Below are 27523 nucleotides of genomic sequence, written 5' to 3'. Positions count from 1 at the left end.
GACATTTAAAAATCAAATAAGTGCAAAATAAATAATAATAAAATATTAGAATGTCAAGAACCAAGACCTCTTCCCACTTACCTCATAGTAACTCCGGACAGCATTGAAAAATGCTTCATCAGCTACGATCTGGGTTTCCCCGTTGAGGAAGGCCTGGAATCGTTCTTTCAGTAACTGCAATTGTTGCTTATTAAGCTATTAAAAAAAGAGAGAGAAGTAACTGAAAAATTTGCCAATCCATGAAATGTAATTCTAAAATGTTATATTTGTTACATGTTTATTAGATTTGACACCTAGAATTAAATTTATGGTAAAAAAAAATTAAAAAGTCCTACTAATTATACTTATGACTCAATTGTAAGACATTTTCAATTTATTTGCTCATATACTCTGAAATCCTGACATTGCATTGAAATCCAAACTTCTACCCCAGATGGAGTTCCTATGATTACTACCCTGGTCTCTTTGCAGAGACGGAAAAAAACACACACTAAAATTGGGGTGAGAAATTAACTTGTGCAAAATTATCAGATGTCTTGAGCAGAGAAGGCAGAAAACAAGCAGTCTTGGAGGTGAGTGGATAACCCTGGGCCTTGGACAAGAGATAACAGGATCTGGAAAGGACATCTATTGGATGCCAAAAGTTTCGATTCCATGAATAAATGTGTGGATTCAATGACTGAGATCAATAAAGTCATGATCAAGAGGAGACAAATCCAGAAGAGAACAGAGGTGCAGCGGGTGGACAGTGAGTGCATCTTTAAGCACTTTGGTGTGTGGACAGCAAAAAAGGACACATGCTAACCTGACTATCTCAGGAAAGGCCTGCATGGCAGTTCTGCAAACTCAAAGACCTAAAGTCACCACAAAGGATGGTCTGAGATTAAAACTTCAAGCAGCCGAAACCGGTTTGGCTCAGTGGATAGAGCGTCGGCCTGCGGACTCAAGGGTCCCGGGTTCGATTCCGGTCAAGGCATGTACCTTGGTTGCGGGCACATCCCCAGTAGGGGGTGTGCAAGAGGCAGCTGATCGATGTTTCTGGCTCTCTATCCCTCTCTCTTCCTCTCTGTAAAAAATCAATAAAATATATTTAAAAAAAAAAATTAAACTACCTGAAAAACAAAACAAAACAAAAAAAAAACTTCAAGCAGTTTATAGTGGGTAGTCATGCCCTAGACCAGTATCTTCCCTGATACAGGTCAATCTTTCCCTTAACTGGGCCTATTGTCTCTTTGCATCTAAGATAACATCCTTGTGAAATGTCAGGGAAACTTGTAACTTCCCTTTTATAGGACCTCTCAGGGCACAACCAAATGTGTCTGGGTGCCAGGACAGAGACCATGAATTTCTTCATTGTAATTGTTATCATGTTAATCATTGACTGTTAACTATCCTGCACCTCCACCTCAGTAAAAGTAGTATGTGTCTATCATTTTACTTTTTATCCAATCCCAGATGTTTCCCCGCTTTGCTTTCTCCCGCCTCCCTAATCTATCACCAATGGATTTCATAGAGCCCACTTATGTCTCCTCTTTGATCATAATGTATAAAACAAGGTGAAGAACTGCCATTCTCCTGAGCATTATCCCAATCCACTGAGATTCTGCTTCCTGGTCTTGGCACTTGTCAACAGTTGGGCTCAAATATACTCACAAAAACTCTTTGTAAGTTTGGATGTTTTTACGTTAACAGGTGGAAGAGCTGTGAACTAGGGAGAGGAGTGCAAGTTTGCAACCAGATTTCCTCGCTTTGGGTATGGCAGCTGTAATTATTACCGAGGGTAGGTTAGATGTGAACTACGACATACCACCGGTATCCTCTAGTCATCAACTACAAGCAAAATCAGCTACTTAATTTGTAGGGCCCAGAACAAAGTGAGAATGACGAGCCCCTTGTTAAAACACTAAGAATTTCAGGTCAGCAACAACAGGGCATTAAACAAAGCCAGGGATTCTTCTGAGCACAGAGCCCAGAGCAGCTGCGCAGGCTCATCCAAGGCCCCGAAGCCAGCCCTGACTACAGGGACATAAACTTCACTGGAGGGAGGGCATATTAGCTCAGGCAAAAGCATTTTCTTAAAATTGCTAACTGGAGAAAGAACAACATAGTCATTCGGATAAAACCAATCCCAAGACATAGTGTAGGAACAGGACAGGAGTAATCTTCCCATTTCGCTCAGTCCTCACCAGACTATTAAAGAACTCAGTCCCGTTCTGGATTCTACAGAGAGATGTGAAACATCTGAAACTATACTGAGGATCAAATGATTAAAAGATTAGAAAGTCTAATCAAACTGGTATGACTTGGCTTCAAAAAGAAGGCTGATGTGAACTAAGTTTAAATCATTTCAAAAGGCTTATTAAAATGCCATTCAATACGAGACAAACCCTTTCCAAGATAGATTTTATTTAGGAGCCTAACAAACAGGACAGTTTGTAGAGACACTGTTGCTGGTAGTAACAGACTGACAAAGAAGTGTCCTATTATACCCCAATGTGAAAACCCTCTTGCCCTGAGCAGTGGAGAGAAGACCATTCCATTTCTTTACTAAGGTTACAGCCTTCATTTTAGGGAAAGCTAAGCCAAGCTGAAATGCAGAAATATCACCATTAGACTCCATTCTCCATTTCTACACTATGGGGAGAATAAAAGCAGGGACCTTGTGTGAGTGTGTGTGTGTGTGTGTGTGTGTGTGTGTGTGTGTGTGTGTACTAGCAAAGAAAATTAAGTCCATGACTTGTGCTCTCTAAGCATGGTTCACAAAAGGGACCAGATGGAAACAGGACAGCATTTGCTGAGAGTGAGACAGCTGAGAGCACATTAGTTGCCAAGCCCTGAGAACTGCCAAGAAGAGCTTCAACTTGCAAACAAATCAAGTGTCCAGGCAAAATAATGGAAATGGAAATGTACGTGGGAATAACAATGAACTGGAGGGGACCTTAACTATTTTTTTTTTCCCAACCCCCTCATTTCATAAACAAATGGCATTTAAAACCCAGTAGATGCCTTCATTCAATTTTCTCTCATCAGACATCAAGTTCTTTAAAAATTCCTTTAAATCTTTGCAATTTCTAGTTTACCAGTGTGTAACTAGCCATTGTATCTATGAGCTACTTTTTGGTGATTATGGCATGGAAATTTCATGGGTACAAACCCAGGAAAGGGTATTTGAGCCAACCACCTTCTTGGAAAGTCCAATGTTGGCACATTCAAAAACATGCCAGAGGCACCTGGATAAATATCAGGCTTCAACTTTTCAATTAATAAAAATTACTGCAGTTACATTTAAGATATAAAGTGAAATATATTATGGTGATATACAAATACTCAATAAATGGATACTTTGTTAGTACAGTGAAGAGGTCCCCACTGCCACATAAACAGATAGGGAGAAAAAAGGAAATGAAATTTAAAATCTAGCAGTGGGAACAGCAGTGGGGAAACAGAATTCCTTACATGCTGTTTGCATGATCAAAATAAGCTACATGTTACGTCTACATAGAGACCAATGGAATATATCCAACAAATGGATACAAATATAATCAGGAATGTCCTATAAAACACCTTTATTAACAGCCACACAGAAGAAATTAAATTGGAGCATAACACCCCTGATTACAGTCCAAATGAATTAAACGTTTAATGTAAAAAGATGAAACTGTAAAGGTACTAAATGAAAAAAAAAGGAAAATTCCTTAAGTACTGGTATGAGAAAGAACTTTCTACAATGAATCAAAAGCCACATGTAATAAATTTAACTACATAAACAATGAAAATAAATACCAAAATCTACATGTAATAAATTGAATTACATAAATAATGAAAATAAATACCAAAAGTAAATCATTGGAAAAGACTAAAGAAAACTTCGCCCTAGCCTGTTTGGTTCAGTGGATCGAGCGTCGGTCTGCGGACTAAAGGGTCTCGGGTTCAATTCCAGTCTAGGACATGTACCTTGGTTGCAGGCACATCCCCAGTAGGAAGTGTGCAGGAGGCAGCTGATCGATGCTTCTCTCTCATCGATGTTTCTAACTCTCTATCCCTCTCCTTTCCTCTCTGTAAAAAAAAATCAATTATATATATATATATATATATATATATATATATATATATTTTTTTTTTTTTTTAAAAAGACTAAAGAAATACACACACACACACACACACACACACACACACACACACACACTAGAGGCCCGGTGCACGAAATTCATGCACGGAGGGGGGGTTCCCCTCAACTCAGCCTGCACCCTTTCCAATTGGGGACCCCTTGCGGGATGTCCGACTGCCATTTTAGGCCTAATCCCAGGGATCGGGCCTAAACCGGCAGTCAAACATCCCTCTCACAATCCGGGACCACTGGCTCCTAACTGCTCATCTGCCTGCCTGCCTGATTGCCCCTAACTGCTTCTGCCTGCCAACCTGATCACCCCTAATTGCCCTCTCCTGCAGGCCTGATGTTGCCCCCAACTGCCCTCCTCTGTTGGCCAATTTGGTTTTGATTGGTCTGTTCCTATGTCAGCATCAAAAGCTTCACCTCCTAGGCAGACATTGGCTCCTCACAGCACCCAGATTTGGTTCTCATTGTTTGGTTCCTATGCCAGTCATTGTCAAAAGCTCTGCCTCCTAGACAGCCATTAGCTCCCCACAGCACCCACCTTTGGTTCTCATTGGTCGGTTTCAATGCCAGTCAGTGTCAAAAGCTCCACCTCCTAGACAGCCATTGGCTCCCCATAGCACCCACCTTTGGCTCTGATTGGCCGGTTCCTATGCCAGTCAGCATCAAAAGCTCTGCCTCCTAGGCAGCCATTGGTTCCCCACAGCACCCACCTTTGGTTCTGATTGGTTGGTTCCTATGCCAGTCAGCATCTCCAGACCTATCTCTGGGCCTGATCAAAGAGGCGGGGCTTAACAGCAGCCCGCTCCTAGGCGGGGAGAGAAAGAAAAGCCTGGCTGCTGGCGAAGATCAGAAAGAAAGAGGGAGAGAAAGAGAGAGGTAAGTACACTGATCAACAGCTTCCACTGAGGCTGCAGATCAGACCCTGACTCACTTTCTGGGTCTCAGCCACCTGAGCAGTCAGTGTTGGGTCACCAGGCTGCAGCTGGGCAACCCAGCGCTAACTTCCCGATGGTCTGTGTTTGGTCGCAGGCTCGGCCCCTTCCCACGCCCCAGGCTTTAGGCTTGGGAAGCGCACCTCCCCCCCACCTCCCCTCCAATCGCAGGCTCAGCCCCTTCCTTCGATGGCCGGCTGAGAGTGACCTGGGTGCCAAGGAGGTTCCCGGGACCCAGGTATGTATGCAAATTAACCTCCATCTTTGTTGGGTTAATTTGCATACTCACTCTGATTGGCTGTGGGCATAGCGAAGGTATGGTCAATTTACATGTTTCTCTATTACTAGATAAGATATATACACACTTACAATTCATATCATAAAAAGCTATTTGCAAACACATGGATCCTAGAAATTGATAATGTGACCAATAATCCAACAGAAAAAATGACAAAATGAATACATTCAGAGAAATGACTCCTAAACTATGAAAGCCTAACTTAATTCATAACCCAAAAAAAGCAAATTAAATCGACATGAGTGGGGAAGGATTCTGGGAAGATGGTAGAATGGTGAGCATCATAAATGTGTCTTAACCAGAGCATTGGCAGTGTCTGCCTGATATAACTATTTTGGTAGTCGAGTCTACTAAAGGCTTGCAACTTAAAGGGGAAAGCTTGAATGGAGTTGCAATTAATTTAGGTTAATTTCGGCTCTTAGCACAGCCGCAGCTACCCATCCCTCACCTCAGCCCCATGGCAACAGCAACAACAAAAAAGCCAACAACCTAAATTTTCATAATTACAGAATTCAAACAATGGTAATACTATTTAGCTCTATAAAAAGAATAAAAAAGCTCCCTTATATACCTTATATACTGACATGAAAAGATCTTCAACTATCTTGGGGAAGGAAGCTAGTTATAGAACAGTATGCAAAATAAATCACCACTAGAACACAGCAAAATCAGAACTTGCATTTGAATTTGCTTCCAAATGCAGACAGAAACTACGGAAGGATGGCTGTGTGAACTGGACAGATAAAAAAAAAAAAAGAGTGAAAAAGTGTTTGCAACCTATACTACTTTATTCATTTTAGGTTTTAAATCACAGGACCCTGTTTATCTGCACACATTTTAATTTATATTTAATATACATTATAATAGCAACTGTGCATGTCTTTTTGTTGTTATTGTTAATCTTCCCCCAAAGATATTTTTCTACTGATTTTTTTAGAGAGAGTGGAAGAGAGAGAAAAACATTGATGTGAGAGAAACACATCTATTGGTTGCCTCCAGCATGCACCCCAACCAGGGCTGGGGTTTGAGCCTCCAACCAAGGTACAGGCCCTTGACCAAAATCAAACCTGGGACCCTTCAGTCCGCAACGGGCTAGGCTGCAGCTGTGCACATCTTTAAACTAAGAATGATTATGACACATCACATACAGTTTCAATCTCATCATCTTGTAGGGAGACTGGACAACAAACCAATGGATTTTTACATTTTTCCTTTCAGGTAGGAGATCTGAACTTGACTGGATCCCTTCATTCATGTTTCAAGGTTGATGATTTCCAAGAAAGATAGATTTGTGTGTTGGGAGAGGGGGGTGGGGGGTAATGTGAATTGTTTTAATTAAAACAAGTCTCCATCAGAGGTGCTGATATATCAGGGCAACTGCTCTAGAGCAAGCATGTCAAACTCGTGGCATGTGGCCCGCCAACTGTGAGTCTGACGATGCCAGCAGCACACCGCGGACAACACTCCCCTGTAACCAGTGAATGTACTGACTTTTACACAATCCATACCAAATAGCCTCAAAGCCTCCATATGAGCCCATTAAAACTAAAACACACACACACCCTACTTTATTATTTCACAATGAAGCCGATTCTACTTTTGGATAGCTATAAAGAATTAAAACCCATTTCCCTATGACTTCCACACAATCCTAGTTTTATGCTATCTAAGCTAAAACAGATTTTTCCATCTTCAACACAGCAAGCAGTTTAGAAACTTGAAGACAAGTCCTGGATTATTTGTGAGACTTCTCTTTCCCAGAAATAAATTTTGCCAGTTGCCCCAATATCCTAAGGGTACTCTCCTGTTTGTCCATAAATTAAGCATTAAACAGTTAAATAAAACTAAGTATAAGAAAGCACTTGGAAAGCTCTAACATTATGCAAATGAAACTCCTAAAATAGCAATGTCCTTCCTAAAATGTACCGGATAGATTGATCGTGATTCTCCAAGGATAGTGTGGCTGACACAAGAGACAAGTGGGAGGCCTACTGCCCACACTCTAAGCAGTCTGTGTCTATTAATTCAAACTAAAAACAAATTAACTCTTCTTGGCAGTCGCACCAACTGACTCATATTGTGATTATAATCAAGAAACATTTCTAAAACATTCTTACATGTGCTTCACTAAGCTATGTTTCACCTCACTACATTCATTTGCTCCATTGTTCCAGTTGATTATGTTTTTTTAGAAGTCTAATTCCTTCGCTAAATGGCCAAAGAGCTCTCCTAGTTTTGTTATACCCACTAATATAATAAGGTGTTAGCCATAATCTCCATTCAGATCTCTTTAAAAACCTTCATCAATTCAGGATTAAGAAAAGCAGGAAACATGTCCTTCCACGCATTCATCCAGTTTGACACCATCTTTCAATTAACATTCTTTGGGGCATTTGATTATATTATTAATCAGCCTACATTTTAGTTCTGTCCATATATTGTCTTCGCACTAGTGCATTTACCAATGAAATGATTAAAGTATTTTTCAACAGAAAACTTTGCCCTGGCTGTTGTAGCTCTTTAGTTAAAGTGTCAGCATGTGCACCAGAGGGTGGCGGGTTTGATTCCTGGTCAAGGGCACATACCTGGATTGTAGGTTCGATCCCTGCCCTTGGGTGGGAGGCTTGAGTGAGGCAACCAGTCAATGTGTCTCTCTCACATCTATGTTTCTCTCTCTCTCCCTCTCTCCCTCTCTCTCTCTCTCTCTCTCTCTCTATATATATATATATATATATATATATATATATAATATATAATTATTATTATTATACACACACACACACACATATATATATATATATATATATATATATATATATATATATATATTGATTTTGGAGAGGAAAGGAGAGGGAGAGAGAGATAGAAACATCAATAATGAGAATCATTGATCGGCTGCCTCCTGCACGCCCCCTACTGGGGATCAAGCCCACAACCCAAGCATGTGCCCTTGACTGAAATCAAACCCAGGACCCTTTAGTCCACAGGCCAATGCTCTATCCACTGAGCCAAACCATCTAGGGCTCTCTCTTTTCTCTCTCTCTCCCCACCCCCCTCACCTCCCTTCCTCTCACTCTCTCTCTAAAAAATAGAGAAAAAAAAATATCCTCACTTCTTGGGTAAGGTTTAAAAATAAATAAACAAAAAATAAAGAAACATTTAACCAGCAGAAATTATCTAGTGGGAAATTTAAAAACTAAATTGCCGATGCTTAACTAGAACATGAATACGTAAGTAAATATCTAAATACAACCATGAGATTAGCCTTCTAAAAAGAACACTTCCAATACTGACAGTAATAGCTATAGTGTATAAATCCTGGCTGGCAGTGATAATTTATCCATAATAAAAACAATTGCCACAGGAAAAACACAATTTCCAGAGTTCAAGGAGATGTATTACATTTCCTAGGTTTTACTTTTCGTCTTCTTTTTTAATTGCCAAATTAGATTCTAGCCTTTTCATTTCAAGTCATGATCAACTGCAGACTTATGCCAGAATCTCGACGACAGCAGGAGACCAGGACCCAGCAACCTCTACTGTGCAGAGCCTGTGCTGACCTGTGGACCCCGTCATGTGCCTTGACACTCATGCCGGGTGCCACATGACACCCAGTGAGGAAAGGCCATCACAGACTCCACAGCAAAGTGGCAGGTGACTGGTGGGTACTGTATCTCTGGGGATGGAGGGTGAGGTGGTGGTGTGTGCATATATCTTAAAGAGGCAGAAACACATACTTTTTTTTCAAGTAGGTAAAAGGAATCACTTCAGGAACAGTCTTGGAAATGCACAAAGGCCTAGTTTCAATGCCTGTCAATGAAATGTAGTAAAACATAATAATAGGGAAAGAGTAAAAGAGAGGTGCCATTTTCTTTTTTTAATATATTTTTATTGATTTCAGTGAGGAAGGGAGAGAAAGAGATAGAAACATCAATAAGAATCATTGATTGGCTGCCTCCTGAACGCCCCCTACTGGGGATTGAGCCCACAACCCAGGCATGTGCCATTGACCGGAACTGAACCCGGAACCTTTCAGTCCACAGGTCGATGCTCTATCCACTGAGCCAAACCAGCCAGGGCAAGGTGCTATTTTCTTTTTCCCTTCCTATGTAAAGATCTACATAAAACCACTGGGGCCAAAAAATTAGTGTTGCCTATTGTCTGAAACAATGAAGCTCCCCAAACTGCCTTTAAGAACAGAATAACAGAGGAGCCCTGACCACATTATGATCTATACAAATAAAAGGGTAATATGCTAATTAGACCAGGTTGACCAACCATCTCCCAGACATCTGACTTCCTTCAAGACAAAACCATGGTGGTGGGGGCCAAGGCAGAGGCAGTTAGGTGCAAACAGGGTAGAGCAGCAGGGTAGAGCAGTTAGGGATGAGATCAAGCTGGCATGGGATTAAGGGTGATCAGGCCAGTAGGGGAGGGCAGTTGATGACCAGGCCTGCAGGGGAAGGCAGTTGGGGGCATTAGGCAGGCAGGCAGGTGAGTGGTTAGGAGCCAGTGGTCCCAGATTGCGAGAGGGATGTCTGACTAATCGGGCCTCAACCGGCAGTGGACATCCCCCGAGGGGTCCTGGATTGGAGAGGGTGCAGGCCAGGTTGAGGGACACCCTCTGACCCCCGTGCATGAATTTTATGCACCGGGCCTCTAGTACATTATAACATCCTTTGGGAGGCACTGCTACTAATAGTTTTCTATCCAAATAACTTTTCTTGTCCTCTTCTAAATCCAGAATTTGAAACATGCCCATCTGAGACTACAAATACCAGCCTAACTTGACAATGGACATGGTCAAATGACTAAGTTAAGGCCCATGAGATATAAGCAAAAGTGCCATGACATCCAGGAAACCATGAAAGGTAGATGAAGCAGATACTTTTTGCTTCTCTCTTTCTCTTTTCTTACCTGCTGGAATTTGATGTGCTAGCTGGAACTACCAACTTGGCCCATGAGGACAGCGGAACAGCAAGATAAACAGAGCCTGAGACTTCCCCAATGTGGAGCAGCTATTGCAACCCTGGATTGCTACCTTCCCACTTCCTTCATATAGAAGAGAAATAAACCATGTATGGACAGATCACTCTTATCTGGGGTTCACTGTGTCATATGTTTCTGAACCAAATCTTAATTGATATTAATCCCAATAAAATACCAAACCAGGGGAAAAAGGCAATAGTACTGAGAAGATTTATCTTAATTAATTCTAAAATATTCTTTCCATATATTATTTTATATGAAAAACCCCTTATCCAATGAAATTGCCCACTGAGCAATAAACACCAGAGTCTAAGTGTCGGAGGTAGAATGAAAATAAAGTTAATTTGGCAGACTGAAATCTATCATTACACAGTATTGAAAGGGAGGATTAAAAAGCCCCAAATCTGCAAATACCACTTTAACATATTTTATAATAAAGGTATACTAATAAGTACAGAACAGCAAAATCCCATTGCATTGTGGGCAAATGGGCCCCAGGCTAGGCTTACTCAGCCTAAGTGAATTATTTCTATCCACATTCTCACTGACCTACTAGTGTAATTCAAGCCTCAGAAAAATTACTTGCCATTACAGGATTGTCTTGGGGGAGAGGGGCTGCTGGTAATACTGACACTACGGATGTTAAATCCATGAATTCTATCCATGAATGCTAGGCACATTCCATGCATGTGTCAACTGTCCTAAGTCTCCTATAAAGTGTTTATACTCATTTTACAAATGAGAAAATTAAGCTTAAAGAAGTTAAGCATCTTCCCTGACTTCACATCTAGTAAGACATAGGGGCAAAATTTGAACCAGTATCTTGATCTAAAGTATTTTCTTCCCTGTCACCCATTATTTCTGTCACTCTTATAGCCTCACTTTTTTTTTTCAATAAGAGGTGTTTTTCCCTGTCTGATATGTCATATATAGCTTCAATGTATTTATTTCCTTATTATTTAAGCCCCATTCTATATAATAAAAGAGTAATACGCAAACTGAGCATCACTCCAATACACAAGATGGCTGCCCCCATATGGTCAAAGGTGGCTGCCCCATGTGGACACAAGATGACCACCACAGATGGCCAGCAGGGGAGGGCAGTTGTGGGAGACCAGGGCTGCATGGGAGGGCAGTTAGGGGTGACCAGGCCTGTAGGGGAGGGCAGTTAGGGGTGACTGGCCTGGCAGGGGAGGGCAGTTGGGGGGACCAGGCCTTCAGGGAAGGGCAGTTGGGGGCAACCAGGCCTGCAGGGGAGGGCAGTTGGGGGCAACCAGGCCTGCAGGGGAGGGCATTGAGGGCAACCAGGCCAGCAGGGGAGAGAAATTGCGGGGGGGACCAAGCCTGCAGGGGAGGGCAGCTGGGAGTGACCAGGTTGGGAGACGAGGGCAGTTAGGGGGGACCAGGCCAGCAGGGGAGGACAGTTTGGGGGGACCAGACCTGCAGGGGAGGACAGTTTGGGGGGACCAGGCCTGTAGGGGAGGGCAGTTGGTGATGACCAGGCCAACAGTAGAGGGCAGTTAGGGGCAACCAGGCTGGCAAGGGAGGGCAGCTAGGGGTGACCTGGCCAGCAGGGGAGGGCAGTTGGGGGCAACCAGGCCTGTAGGGGAGGACAGTTAGTGGCGACCAGGCCAGCAGAGGAGGGCAGTTAGGGGTGACCAGGCCAGCAGGGGAGGGCAGTTGGGGGCAACCAGGCTGGCAAGGGAGGGCAGTTAGGGGTAACTGGGCCAGCCAGGGAGGGCTGTTGGGGGCGACCAGGCCTGCAGGGGAGGACAGTTAGGGGCAATCGGGCTGGCAGGGGAACAGTTAGACATCAATCAGGCTGGCAGGGAAGTGGTTAGGAGGTGATCAGGCTGGCAGGCAGAAGCAGTTAAGGGCAATCAGGCAGGTAGGCAGGCAAGCGGTTGGGAGCCAGCAGTCCTGGATTGTGAGAAGGATGTCTGCAGCCAGACATCCCTTGAGGGGACCCAGTTTGGAGAGGATACAGGCTGGGCTGAGGGACACCCTCCGCCCCCCTCCCCCCCGCCAATGCACGAATTTCATGCACCGGGCCTCTAGTTAGAATAAAATCTGCTTTTAGGAAAAGAACTTGATTTTAGCTCACAGTTCTAATCCCATACTAAAATAATGTCTAGCATATAGAATGTGATACACATGCACAACCATATTTTTTTTTAAGAATGAACAAAGGAACAAACACATGTCAGGTGGTTGTTATGAGATTATTCCTTACCAGGACAACCAAATCTACTCTCATGCTCACCTTCTCCCACAAAAGGAAAGTTGGTTCATTATGCAATCATAAAAATTTAAGATTATCTAAAGCTACCACAATGGGTAAGAGAGCAGAAGAGCAAGACATTGAAAACCTATTTGAAAAAATGACAGAAAACTTCCCTAACTTGGTGAAGTGCAGAGAGTCCCAAACAAAATGATCCAAAGAGGCCCACATCAAGACACATCAGGATTAAAATGCAAAAGGTTAAAGACAAAGAGAGAATCTTAAAAGCAGCAAGAGAAAAGCAGTTAGTTACCTACAAGGGAGCTCTCATAAGACTGTCAACTGATTTCTCAACAGAAACTTTGCAGGCCAAAAGGGAATGGCAATAAATATTCAAAGTGATGAAAAGCAAGGACCTACAACCAAGATTACTCTACCCAGTGAAGCTATCATTTAGAATCAAAAGACAAATAAAGAGCTTCCCAGACAAGAAAAAGCTAAAGGAGTTCACTACCACCAAGCCAGTATTACATGAAATGTTAAAAGGATCTTTTTTAAAAAGAAAAAGATAAAAAATATAAATAATAAAATGGCAATAAATATATATCTATAAACAAATTAATCATAAAAATATATGAAGCAGAACAGAAACATACTCATAGATACAGAGAACATACTGATGGTTGTCAGATGGGAGGGGGTTTGGGGGTATGGATGAAAAAGGTGAAGGGATTAAGAAGTACAAATTGGTTGCTACAGAATAGTCATGGGATGTAAAGTACAACATAGGGAATATAGTCAATAATATTCTAATAACTGTGCATAGTGTCAGATGGGTCTGAGATTTACCAGGATGATCACTTAGTAAATTATGTAATATCTAATCACTGGGGTATATACCTGAAACTAATAATATATGTCATTGAAATATAAAAAATTAAAAAATAAAAATGAGCCCTAGCTTAGTTTGGTTCAGTGGATAGAGCACTGGCCTGAGGACCAAAGGGTCCCGGGTTTGATTACGGTCAAGAGCATGTCCCTTGGTTGCAGGCTCCTCCCCTATCCTGGCCCTAGTCCGGGCTTGTGCAGGAGGTAACCAATGGATGTATTTCTATCACATAAATGTTTTTCTCTGTCTTTCCCTCTCTTTTCCACTCTCCCTAAAAATCAATGGAAAAATATCCACAGGTGAGGATTAACAAAAAAAAAAAGAAAAAATGATTTAAAAACAAAAAAGAAAGCCTCTCTAAGATATCTTTACCTATTTCATTAATTAGTAAGATTACATATGACTACTGGGACAGCAGAGTGAGTGATAAAGAACACATGTCTTGGTATAAGACTACTTCTGTCTGTATCCAGCATCCCCCACAGTTTGTAAGGTCTTCAGGCAGGTCATTTAACCTCAGTGCTTCAAGTTCTTCATCTAATTAATGAGGATAGTAATAACATATTTAAAAGGGCAAATGTAGTAAATGAGATAATACCAAAAATTGTGATTAACACATATTAAATACTATATAATTGCTAGCTACTACTTTAGAAATACATGGTGATTTCATTTCAGCCATTGCAGAAGCGAGAGACAAAAATGAATTTTAAGATAGATACAGATAAACAATGAACAAGAGACTGCTCAGAGCTGTGCTGTCCGACACAGTAGTCATTAACCAACAGGGCTACTGAGCATTTGAAATGTGGTTGGTATGGGCTCTAATTCTAAAGCACCTACCAGTTTTCAAATACTCTGTGCAACAAAATGAAGTATATGAAACATCTAATACTTGCATGTTGGCTATGTGTTAAAAAAAAAAAAAGCTTTGGATATTTGGGGTAAAATAAATTATTAAAACAACTTTCATCTATTTGTTCTTTCATGTTTTAATATGGTTAGCCGGAGGTTTTAAATCATATATATGGCTCACTTTATATTTCAGTTGAACAGCACTGTTACAGAGAAATGTGTATGATGGCCAAGTCTCCCTTGAAGACACAAATGACTAGGCCTTCCTCACCTGAAAAACAGGTGTGGCCAGACAGCAGCCGGTCCCACATTATGTAAACTTGTGGCAAGTCCTATGTATGATATGACTAACTGAAGAGAAACTGAACAAGCACCAAAATGCAATACCTAAGTATTTACCTAGTGTTTTTTCATTGTCAGAGAGAAGTAGGTATTACTAATCCCATATTACGGAAGAGAAAACAGACAGAGGTTAAGCTACAAAATCAGTTAGGTCATAGAACCAGGAACCTAACTTAGTCTCCTAAACCCATGCCCAAGGTTTTTACCCTATCACTACATGACCCCTTACCCCGCTGGCATGTTCTTCTTTGACTCAGACTTAACTCAGCTTAGTCCTGAAAAAGATAATCAAGTTAAGTGCTAAGGAGTTAGTTATTCAATAGGTCTGTTTCATATTCCTGAACATGGTGATAGGTAGGTAAGAGAAAAAACTGGCATGTCTTTTTGGTCATTATACTAAAAAAATTTGTTTGAGGACCCTCTTATTCATTGATAGCATCTCTGAGAGTGAAATGGACCCAAGATAATAACCTTTAATGGTCCCCATTAATAATATAAGCACATCGAAAGCCAAGGCAAACCAATTGTGATGGTTAATTTTGTGTGACAACTTGACTGCCTTAAGGGATGTCCAGGTAGCTGGCAAAACACTATATTAGGGTGTGTCTGTGAAGGTGTTTCTGGAAGAGATTAGCATTTGATTCCATAGTCTGAATAAAGACATCCACCCTCATCTATGAAAGGGAATATCACCCAATCCATTGGAGGTCTAAATAGAACAAAAAAGTCTATGGAAGGGTGAATTATCTTTCTTCCTGACTCCCCTTCTTGAGTTGGGAGGTCTGTCTTCTCCTGCACCTGGACATCAGAGCTCCTGGCTCTTGGACTTCAGGCTCAGACTAAATTACTAGTATAACATCAGCTGTTCTGGTTCTCCACTTTGCAGAGGACAGACTGTGCAACTTGTCAACCTCCATAACTGCATGAGCCAATTTCTATAATAAATCTTCTTTCATATTTATCTATGTATCCTATTGGGTCTGTTTCTCTAAAGAACCCTGACTAAAACACAAATCATAAAATAATACCAGCCTTAGCAATGAAGCAATTGGGAGATGACTATGGGGATAGATATCCTATATAATAAAAGCCTAATATGCAAATCGACCGAACGGTGGAAGTGGAACAACTGGTCGCTATGACATGCACTGACCACCAGGGGGCAAATGCGCAACACAGGAGCTTCCCCCAGCCCGCAGGACCCAGGCCAGCCAAGACGGGTGCCAGCGCCCGCCGCCCCCCATCACCCCTCTGGTTGCCCCGCAGATCAGCCCTGATTGCCGGCCAGGCCTAGGGACCCTACCTGTGCACAAATTTTGTGCACCAGGCCTCTAGTGTGTGTGTGTGTGTGTGTGTGTATTAGGAGCCATCCTGAAAAGTTCTTACTATAATCACAAGTTATTCCCTCCCCAACAAGGCCTGACAAGATAAAGCTTCCCAAACAAGTAGACTTGAAGTCTTACTATGGAGAAAAAAGTAGGAATTTGAAGCCATCTAGCACATGCCCTGCCCTGTTATGGTCCTGCAAAGTCAGAAGATCCTGTCACAAGCCATTAAACTTTCTAGTCAGTGCGTTCTTACAAATACTTCTAGTGACTATATCAATATATATCCTGAGGAATATGTCTGTGAAACAATCTGATTTCCCCTTGACCACTCTTAATCTATACTAGTAAAAGGGTAATATGCAAATTGGCCAGGACGCCCTCACACAACAACAAAACAGCAGGCTGCATGGGGTGACCAGGCCGGTGGGGGGGCAGTGAGGGGTGACCAAATGACTGAACAGCAGGCTGCGTGAGGCGACCAGGATGGCAGCGGGGCAATGAGGGGTGACCAGGCCAGCGGCGGGGGGGTGGGGGGGGAGGGGAGCAGTGAGGGGAGACCAGGCCAGCGGGGGGGCGGGGGCAGTTGGGGGCAAGCAGGCAGGTGGAGAGGGAAAGTTGGGGGTGACCTGGCCAGTGGGGGGGGGGGCAACCAGGCTGTCAGCAGGGGTCAGTTGGGGGTGACCAGACCACAGGGGGGCAGTTAGGGGCAATCAGGCCAGCGGGGGGGGGGGGGCAGTTGGGGGCAATCAGGCCGGTGGGGGGGGCAGTTAGGGGTGATCAGGCCAGCAGGCTGTGGCAATTAGGAGTGATCAGGCTGGCAGGGGGGGGCAGTTAGGGATGATCAGGTAGGCAGAGGCCGTTAGGGGCAATCAAGCAGGCAGGGAGGTGAGCGGTGAGGAGCCAGCGGTCCCGGATTGTAAGAGGACTGTCCGACTGCCGGTTTAGGCCTAATCCCCAGGATCGGGCCTAAACCAGCAGTTGGACACCCCCCGAGGGGTCCCAGATTGGAGAGGGTGCAGGCTGGGCTGAGGGGGAACCCCTGCCTTTGCACGAATTTCATGCACCAGGCCTCTAGTAAGTATATAATTTAATGCCTAGTAATAATAGCTAATACTAATTGAGCACTTACTACATAATAAGTAACTCTTCATAAAGATGATTTTATTCTCCCTAGGAGGTGGAGTTCTTGATCCAAATAGGAGAAATCCAAGATACAAAGAAGCTAAGAAAATAGTCCAGTTCACCTAATTTGGAGGCAAAGCTAGGTATATCTGACTGGGATGCTCTTAGCCACTTGGGTACCTTTGCGATTTCTTCTTGAAGTCCTCAAGGCACATTCTCCAGACCCAGGTCAAGACACAAGACCACCTGAGCCTGGCAAAGCCAACCACATGGTTTAAAAGCTCCCCTTCTAACCATTTACCTCCAAAACATCATTCTATCATGCTTGCTCAATGGCTTGCAAGAGGCAGATTGTGAAACTTCTAAGAACAGGCACATACTACTACTGATCTCTGTCTGGAATATCCTTTCATTCTTTAGAACATAACTCACATAAAACCTATTAACCTTCCTTCTGTTCTCCCCCCCACCCCCCAAATAAAGCCATCCCATTCTCTGTTTAACATGGCTGTCTCCTCACTAGGGTACAGATTCCTTAAATAGTGATGCCAGTCATCTGTATATCCCCCTTTCCCACCAAGTCCAATGTCTGCTGATAAGTATGCGCAGTGGAAGAAAATCCAGAGTGAAAGAGGGTATCACCATTTATGACTGCTTGTCTGGGATGTGTCCTGTCATAACCACTGACAAAAGACTCTAGCACTGATGTAACTTGGGTGAGGAGTAGGGCACAGACAGTCAGAAAAGAATTCCAAGACAGTTTGTGTGTTGTCCAAATAACAAGTTCATGGCCAGACTCAGTGAGGCCTGAGAAACAGCAAAGGATTTTTGTGGCGCTGCAGTGTAAGTAGTTCTGTTTGCAGATGATATTGTTCTCAGGCAGGAAGAACGCGGTGCCTCAATACCATCTGGTATTCCACGGCAAAGTTCCCTATGCGGAAGCCACATTTGCAAGAAACAGCGATTTCATGTTTATTACCAAGAAATCAGACAGACTCTGCAGCAGACCACTGCATGCTGGCCTAAGAGCTTAAACATGCTGACCAGCTCCAAGCCACACAGTAGCCTTTTCCACCAAGTAATAAGTGGTTTGGGATAGCTGTTTTTGAAAGAAGCAACTATCATATAAATTTGGTTTCCCCAGAAATGTTTCAATTGGTTTCTAAAGTAGCTATATCATGAATTAGACATGGCTATCTATACAGGCTGGAGAAGAGGAAGTGGGACTTTCTCATCTTTGTGGAACCATCCTCTGCAGTGGCAGAATCAAACAAGATAAGCATTAAGGTCCACCACACTCCTTTAATTTTGTTAGGGTGCAATTGACTGAAAACTGCAGAAACTCCAACTCCAATGGCCGATGAAACAATAAAGGGGCTTACTATCACATATCTGAAGAAGTCCATAGGTAAGAGGGTTACAGTCATTCAATTAAGGTGCTCAATGAAGGCATACAGGACCCACCCAATCTTTCCCACCTTTCTATAGCCTCCATGTGCTGGCTTGTCCTCAGGATTACTGCCTCCAGAGAAATCCATATTAACTCTATGCAAAGCATCCTCACACAACAATGAAGATTGAAGAAGAAAATATTTTTCCTCTGAAAAGCGGGTAGAGTGAGGAGAAAACTTTCCTAGAAACAGCACACGCTCACAGATTTCTCCCCACATGTCACTGGACAGAAATGACCCATGTGTCCTTCCTCAAGAAACCACTGAGGAAAGGGAAAGGGACCATCATGACTGACCAATCAAGTCACCCTGGGGACTTAAGGAATCCAGCCACTCCTGCATAATAATGGGCCCTGATACCTGAATAAAACCAAGGGTCTATTAAGGAAGCTCCAGAAAGACTACTACAGTGATGGGCAACCTTTTGAGCTTGGTGTGTCAAACTTCGCCAAAAAACAGAGCATAACTCGGGTAGTGTGTCACTTTGAGGAAAAAACATTATTTCAAGATATTTATAGTTTAAATAACATAAATGTATAATTGTTATATATAATTGTATTTAATAAACCTCAGCGGCCGCGTGTCATCAGAAATGGCTACGCGTGTCAGTGCTGACACGCGTGTCATAGGTTCACCATCACTGGACTACTGTGTAGGCAACTAGCACTGCTGTTTTGTCTCAACCTTGACCTTCGCAATAATGAGGCCTGAAATGGAAAACTTCATAGGAAAGATCAAAATTATTAATGTCTGCTAATGCCTCAACACTATTTCCCTAATAAATAACAAAATTCTAGTCTGTATTTAAAATAGAAATCTTAGCTGCAACAATTTTTAAATAATTTATTTCAAATAAATTATATTGTATTAATTATTGCATATATGTCCATGTACTTAGAGGCAAAACTATGCAAGGATCACATCACTCCCTTAACAATGAAAATTATTTCATATTTATTTCCTTCTTTAACCTTACAAAATTCAGCCAGCAAAAATGCTATGCTACCTCTAAGACATCATGGCAAGCTTATTTATATTAGAAAATTCAAGGATTTGGGAAGATTAAGTGGATAAAAGACCTCTTTAAGATTAACATTAAAATAAATGAACATCTAGACCAGGATTGGCATAAATATTTGCTTTCGATTTTTGGATTCAAAAAGCAATTCTGAATTCATAGACAGAATATTGCTGATAAGTAAAAAGCAAATGTTTAGTACATTTGCCTAGCAAGTGAGGTCACAAAGGAAGAATATATGACAATTTTCCCATTATGTGGGAAAAGCAAATGGGAGTCTCTTCTACCAGTTAGCTTTCAAGAAATTAAAAAGTTAGCTTTCAAATAATTAGCAAAAAAACAACAAACAAAAAATGTATTTTAAAATAAAGCCTGTTCCTAGGGCTAGTCTGGTTGAACGCTATACTGCTGAGTCTATAAACAGTATGCCATCGTCCCCTTTGGCAACAGTAGACTTCCAGGTAGGGCTGCAAAATTAAATGTAAGATGTCCCATTAACCCTTTGCACTCGCTTGCTTTTTTCTCGATTCCTTTATTCTAATGCTAACCGTGTCGAGTCACACTCGACATCCGAGTGCAAAAGGTTAAATTTGAATTTCAGATAAACAAGAGGTAATTTTTAGTATGAAATGTTATTATCTCTATCTCAAATTTTAATATGTCTTATGAAATACTTGGGATATACTTATACCAAAACATATCCATTATTTACCTAAAATTAATAAGCAACTGGGCATCCTACATTTTATTTATCTTCTAGCCCACACTCTTAAGTCTTTGATAATATCTTACTTTTGTTCTTTGGACTGCCTTGTGTTTTTCTGCTTAGTCATCGGTGCCTCTTAGGGTTTGATAGTGTCTCATGGCTCCAGTCACCTCCAACTGAAGCTCCTCAGTGCTGTCGGAAAAGGAAGCGCAAAGGAAATTTCCACAGCAGATTTCAACCTGCTGTGCAAGACTAAAACCAAGCAGACGAGGTGCCACTAAGAGGCTAGTGTGGTCATTTTTAACAGAAAAAGCAGCAAGTTTCCTAACCCTGGCTAATCACAATCTTCAAAAAGCTTTTTAAAAAACATCGATACTGAAAACCTACCCACACCACTACTTCAGGACTCTGAATAGAGTGACCTAGAAAGCCACTCAGTTTTAAAATTCCTGAGGATCAGATATTCAGCTAGGGATTTGCTAAACCTAGTATTTATTAGTTAAGAAATCTACCCAACTAAACCAAAGGAAGGGAGGCATCAATGAATGGATTTAGATATATTTACACAATATAATACGTAGCTGTCACTCCAAAATCTGCATTTTTACCAACCTAAAACGAAAAGATACACATAATACACAGGCTATGATTGAAATCATTTCAAAAATTAGGGTTTTACTCATCACAAAGAAGTACGAGCAGATTTATCCTCTGGCTAGCATAATTCTGAGTCACATTTTAAACTATAGGCACTTCTTAAGTCTCACGTCTTATAAGCTTAGAAAACAACTTAAAATGCTTACATATAAAATAAATTTCTCATTAGAAATAATGATAAAGGACATCATTTCCAAGGTCTGGGGAATTGAAATAAGGAACCCCCGAGGCTCAACTCTCTATTCACTGAGGGGAAGACTGAGCAAGGTGTGGCAGGAATTAAAGGCACATTCCCCTCACCTGTGTCAGGACAATTGGCCTTCACATACAACCTAACCGTAACCTGCCTGAATCATATAGGAGGTGGTGACTTTACACCAAACCTACAAGAAAAGCTTTAAAGGAACCACACATTTTACTGGCCATACCCTAAAACATTAAATTCAAATAAACACGGAAAGGCTCTGGCCACACACACAGAAAAAAGAAACCTCCAACTACAACATAAGCCACAGGGATGGAGAGTCATTGATTGCACAGTGCCACTTATTTAGTGACCAGATGTCCCTAAACACATCACCACATAATAACACTGGTCCAATAAGAAAACCTACACTATACTAAATGTACACAAAATAAAGGCTGCTCAACAGTGTAATTCTGTGTGATTCAGGCATATGCATTTTGAACCAATAACCCTGTATATTGGTAGAAGGGGTCTCTGCCTCTACTCCATCTGCTGGCCACCTACTGAGAGACAAAGACTCAAGCCAACTTGGAGAGTCCTTATTACTCTTCCTTAATATTTAGAAGGATTATAAGTTGCATTTTATAGGAGAAAATTCACAAAACAGATATCCAAAAAGCTCAAAGGGGATTCAAGTTACTTAAAACTGAAAGATAATCTAGGATGTGAAGATATGGAACAGAATACATATTTTGTGCTGAAGACATTATTCTAGTATTTTCTTTTTAGATCATTTCTTTCACAAAAATTATATTAACAAACCCCACTTAGCCTATAAAATATGTTTACATTAAATTACAGAACCACTGAGATTTCATGTAGCAAAGAATAGCACATTCTATATACTTTCTGAAAGAGCTTTCTGAAGTCCTGAGAATTAAAAATTTCTGAAATGTACCTGAATATCACTGTGATATTTGACTATAAGGTGAGTTGGGTAAAAAAATTACATCATATCAATATAGAGATTAAAGTAATGTATTAACAATTACAAACATAATTAAGCACCAAAATCATTAGTATATTGCAAAGAATTACATGAAGTAGCTAAAATGAAAAAAATATTGGGTAAATTTTACACAATTCAAAAGCTTCATGTGATAGTTTTATGATTTGCTACATTTTCCTAAATATCAGTCATACATTGTACCTTTGCCTACCAAAATGTCTGGCACTCTAACAGTGACAAACTCTTTGGGGAATAGCATTGTTTCCAGGACCCCTTCCTGGTTAAAATTCCTACAATAGGTTAATATGCAAACCCATCAGTCCTCTAAAATGCTTAGCAGCTTACCATTAGGTCACTAAGCTTACAGCCTGCTCCTAAAAGGGCAGGACACATCAAATAAGAATTTTCCCTAGTGCCCTGGCCATGTGGCTCTGTTGGTTGGCAAGTCCTGTACACCAAAAGGTTTGGGTTCAATCATTGTACATATTGGAGGCAACTGATCACATCCCTCCCTCCCTTTCTCCTCCTCCCTCTTTCTCTAAAAACAAACAAAAACAAAAAACTCAATAAAAAACATATCCTCTGGGGAGAATTGAAAAAAAAAAAAAAAAGAATTTTCCCTATTGACTAGGAATTTATTGAGGCAAAAATTACATTCAGAGCTTAATACTTTCCTAATAGAGAAGCATCAAATCTATTATTAGCAGCAAATGGAACCCTAAAAGTTACGCTTGCTTCCCTTTATTCTATTAATAACTTCCTTATTGGTTTTTAGATCTAGCTTGGATTATAATTTTAGTTCCTTATGCATATGTATTACCATCCATGCCCGTGATATTAGAAATTCCTTTTGGTTGAAAACTTCCAGGTCTCATTCATTTTTAATTTGCCTGAAGGTTCTCAAATACATTTCTCACTTGTTCTGGAGTTATGTACCTAACCTCAGCACAAGAAATAAAGAATCAAGCTACAAATAAAGCAAACTTTTTAGAGGATGAAGTAAAATAAACATTCACAGTAAGACTTTTACAAACGTTTTCATACGCATTCTAATGACCACAGAGGTGAAGCCGAGCAAATGCAATCATACATCTAATTCTGAAAGCCTCTTCTAAAAAGCACAATGATTGTGTAAAATATTTTTCTGATGTATCCTAAATGCTGAAATTAAGAGCCTGATTTAGGTATAGACAACATAAATGTTAGTACCTATGCCTCTTAAAAGGATTTCCTACTCAAAATATAATATGTTGTTGCCCGTTTTTACACAGGCACATCATATCAAGTCATCTCTGTAATGCTTAAAAGGGTGTATGAAATCAGACACAAAGGGAAATGGGGCAAAATATACTTAAATTGAAAGGAAGATGTGATTGCATACGTTTGCTGACCTTTCCCTGAAGCAGTCTTCAGAGCTGATGCTAAACCACCTTTCAAAATTAGAAAGAATTGAGTTTATTCAACTAATCTTTTTGCTACCATGAAACCCTTTGGGATTAAAAACACAAAGTGATAGCTGCAAACCATTAATGTTTCTAAACCAATGTTATCAACAGAGTTTGGGGGAGGGTGGTGGTCTTAGAATTGCCAGGAAAAAAATAATCACTAAGGTTAATACATTTAATGAGTGCATTTGTTTACAAGGGAACACTTTCCTTAGCACAGACTAAAAACAGTATCTAAGGACTTTCTCACTTGGGAGGTAGTGGGGACAGGGGGGAGACTAGAAGACTTTAAAGGAAAAAATAAGAGGCCAAGGAATCCAGTAGTTTCAGAGCAGAAAATCATAGTCAATGGAGTTGAAGACAAAAAACAAAAAATCACTATTTTCCCACTAAAAGGATTATGAGTCTACTATAGTATACTAATCTTTGGAGGCATTACCAACACAGGTGTAGAGCTTTTCTTATTATATCTAAACATGAGGATCCAGTCAGGTAGTAATAAAAGTATGGCTCTGAGTAACAGTTATTTTATTAAAGAAACAGAAAAAGACTGAAATGCAAAGGTTAGAAAAGAAATTGAAATACCATTTTAATAAGATTATATTTCTAATTTTTAAAAAGTACCATAGGAAAAAAAATTACTAGCTTGGTGCATTCATTATGCAAATCATATTGTAACAAAAAGAATATGGTAGGGGCAGTCTCTCTGAGTTCTCAAAAATTATTTGGGTTTTCATTAGAAAAAAGCTTTTGAAACTTCTGAAATTCTGCAGAAGAGCTTTATTTCATTAGAGTACACAGTTATTAAACTGATTTATAGAGGACCTTAATGATTTTAATGGATTAACTGGGTATTATTCAGAAATGAGATTGTAGAAATGCAGAATCCCTTCTTGCCTAGACCTTTGCTATTAATCCAATTGTCACTATTTCTGAAGAAAGCCACTTATCTTTGTAATTTGTCTAATTCTAAAGCTAGTAGCAAAGGAAGAATCAAAATCTAAATAAGAATTCCTTAAGTGAGCATATAAAACAGAAGATAACCACAGTTCAGAATTTCAGTCACAAGTTGGATTTGTGCATTTTCTATACATAGCAAATATATGTACAGCACAGGTGCAATTAATAATTTATATAAAATATAATAGGATCAATATGTGAATGCATCTTGTATATACAGGCAAGTAGTTACACACACACACACACACACACACACACACACACACTATAATTACTAAACAACTTTTATATGGTTAACTATAATCAACTAGAGGCCTAGCGCACAAAATTCGTGCACAGGTAAGGTCCCTAGGCCTGGCCGGTGATCAGGGCCAATCAGGTTCCCCACCTATCCACCTCCTCCTTCCTTTGCTGCCTGCACACCGTCACCATGCGATTCCCCCTTCCTCCCTGCCTCCTCCTTCCCTCGCCACCTGCTCACCGCCACCACATGGTTCTCCCCGCCTCCCCCTTTCCTCACTCCCTCAGCACCCTGCCACTACCACTGGTCACCCACCACGTTCTGCACTGCCCCTTGGTGGTCAGCGCATGTCATAGCAAGTGATCGAACTCCTGGTCTCACAGTTGAACTCCCAAGGGAACACTTTGCATATTAGCCTTTTATATATATACTAGAGGCTTGGTACACAAAATTCGTGCACGGGGGAGGGTGTTCCCCTCAGCCCAGCCTGCACCCTCTCCAATCTGGGACCCCTCAGGGGATGTCCGATTGGGCCTAAACCGGCAGTCGGACATCCCTTTCACAATCCAGGACCACTAGCTTCTAACTGCTCACCTGCCTGACTGCCTGCTCACCTGCCTGACTGCCTGGTCACCCCCAACTGTCCTCCTGCCAGCCTAATCACCCCCAACTGCCCTCCCCCAACCTGCCTGGTTGCCCCTTACTGCCCCCCCTGCTGGCCTGGTTGCCCCAAACTGCCCTCCCCCACCAGCCTGGTCACCCCTCACTGCCCTCCCCCTGCCGACCTGGTCGCCCCCAACTGCCCCCCCGCCATGCAGGCCTGGTAGCCCCACGCAGCCTGCTGCTCAGTCGTTTGGTCGCCCCTTACTGCCCCCCCTGCCAGCCTGGTCAACCCCAACTGCCCCCCTGCAGGCCTGGTCACCCCACGCTGCCTGCTGCTCGGTCATTTGGTCGCCCCTTACTAACCCCCCTGTCGGCCTGGTCGCCCCACGCAGCCTGCTGCTCAGTCGTTTGGTCACCCCTAACTAACCCCCCTGCCGGCCTAGTTGCCCCATGCAGCCTGTTCAGTTGTCCGTTAGGTTGGAAGGTCGCTTAGGCTTTTATATATATAGACTAGAGGCCCGGTGCATGAAGTACGTGCACTCAGGGGGGGTCCCTCAGCCCGGCCCGCACCCTCTTGCAGTCCAGGAGCCCTCAGGGGATGTCCAACTGATGGCTTAGGCCTACTCCCTGTGGCAGTCAGACATCCTTAGCACTGCCACGGAGGCGGGAGAGGCTCCTGCCATCACTGCTGCGCTTGCCAGCCATGAGCCAGCTTCTGGCTGAGCGGCACTCCCCCTGTGGGAGCACACTGACCACCAGGGGCCAGCTCCTGCATTGAACGGGATCAAGCCAAAACTGGCTCTCTGACATTCCCTGAGGGGTCCCAGAGTGCAAGAGGGCACAGGCCTGGCCAAGGGACCCCCACCGGTGCACGATTGGGGCTGAGGAGGGAAGCAGGTGGTTGGCCAGCCGGGGAGGGACCACGGGAGGACTCCAGGGCATGGCTGGCCCGTCTCACTCAGTCCCGATTGGCCAGACCCCAGCAGCAAGTTAACCTTTTGCACTTGGATGTCGAGTGTGACTCGACACGGTTAGCATTAGAATAAAGGAATCGAGAAAAAAGCAAGCGAGTGTAAAGGGTTAACCTACTGGTAGGAGCGTCTGCCCCCTGGTGGTCAGTGCATGTCATAATGAGCAGCTGAGCAGCCTTAGCATATCATTAGCATATTACACTTTGATTGGTTGAAAAGATGACCGGACACTTAGCATATTAGGCTTTTATTTATAGGAAGATTGTATATATAAAATGTATTATTAAGCACTGTGCAATTATCTAAGCAAACAAACAGTTTTGGGAAAAAACAAAAGAGAGGAAGGATAATCATACTGTACAACAATCCTCAGTTGTGAATATTTGTATATGCATTTTGTCATGAAGGGGGAAATCCCTGCTTTATGCTTCTTAAGTTCTTATAGCTGGACTAATAATAAAATTGCAGAAGATCACATTAAGAGGAGAAAAAACAATTTAATATGAGTGCACAAGAGATCATAGATGATGCTTCTGAAATGATGACCCAGCCAGCTTTTTATACTTCTTAGACGAAGGAACAATAAGTTCATGAGGAAATGACAGGACCAAATGCACTTTAGTTCAGGGTAAGCATTAGTGAGGAATCTAAACAAAGTTTGGGCTTAGGTAGTAAATTAGTAAAGGAGTAATGAGGTTTGTTTATGTAAGCTTTCCAGCCCTGGGTTCCTTAACTCTAGCTATAAGGGTGTCTCTCATATTCCTCCCGGAGCAAGGAGGGGCACCTTCCACCAGGGAGATTTAGTTCCTGCAGTGGACAAGGGATTGCCAATGTGCCCTTCTTGTTCCAAATGCTTGTCAAGTAACTTCAATTGAGAGGAATCAATAATGACATTATAGGTTATTTGGGGGCAGCCTGCCCTGGACCCTGACAATATATTTAGATAATATATAGGTACATATAGATACGTTCAAACAAAGATTGTCAGAGACTGAAAAAAGCCTCTAATGTAAAAGAAAAAAAAATTAAAAAGGCAACTTGGAAGCAATACACTATGCAGAAAAACAACAAATCCATCCTTAATATTATCTGAAAAAAATAAGATACAACATGAAACAAGAATATAAAGTTATAAAAATATCCAGAGAACAAATCGCTCTTCAAAACTAAAAATCTGATAGC

General features: G+C 41.8%; 1 protein-coding gene across 1 annotated transcript in view; it reads right to left on the bottom strand.

The window, feature by feature from the left end:
- Positions 1-27523, bottom strand: part of CADPS2 (calcium dependent secretion activator 2) — a 486663-nt gene that overhangs the window by 390389 nt on the left and 68751 nt on the right. The window contains exon 2 of the mRNA XM_054725984.1: positions 82-195. Within this exon, the coding sequence (XP_054581959.1) occupies positions 82-195 (114 nt within the window). The remainder of the gene's footprint in view (positions 1-81; positions 196-27523) is intronic.

Source organism: Eptesicus fuscus, chromosome 14, assembly GCF_027574615.1.
Source record: "Eptesicus fuscus isolate TK198812 chromosome 14, DD_ASM_mEF_20220401, whole genome shotgun sequence".
Lineage (NCBI taxonomy): Eukaryota > Metazoa > Chordata > Mammalia > Chiroptera > Vespertilionidae > Eptesicus > Eptesicus fuscus.
The sequence above is the reverse complement of the archived record's forward strand: the minus strand, read 5'-3'. Positions and strand labels throughout refer to the sequence as shown.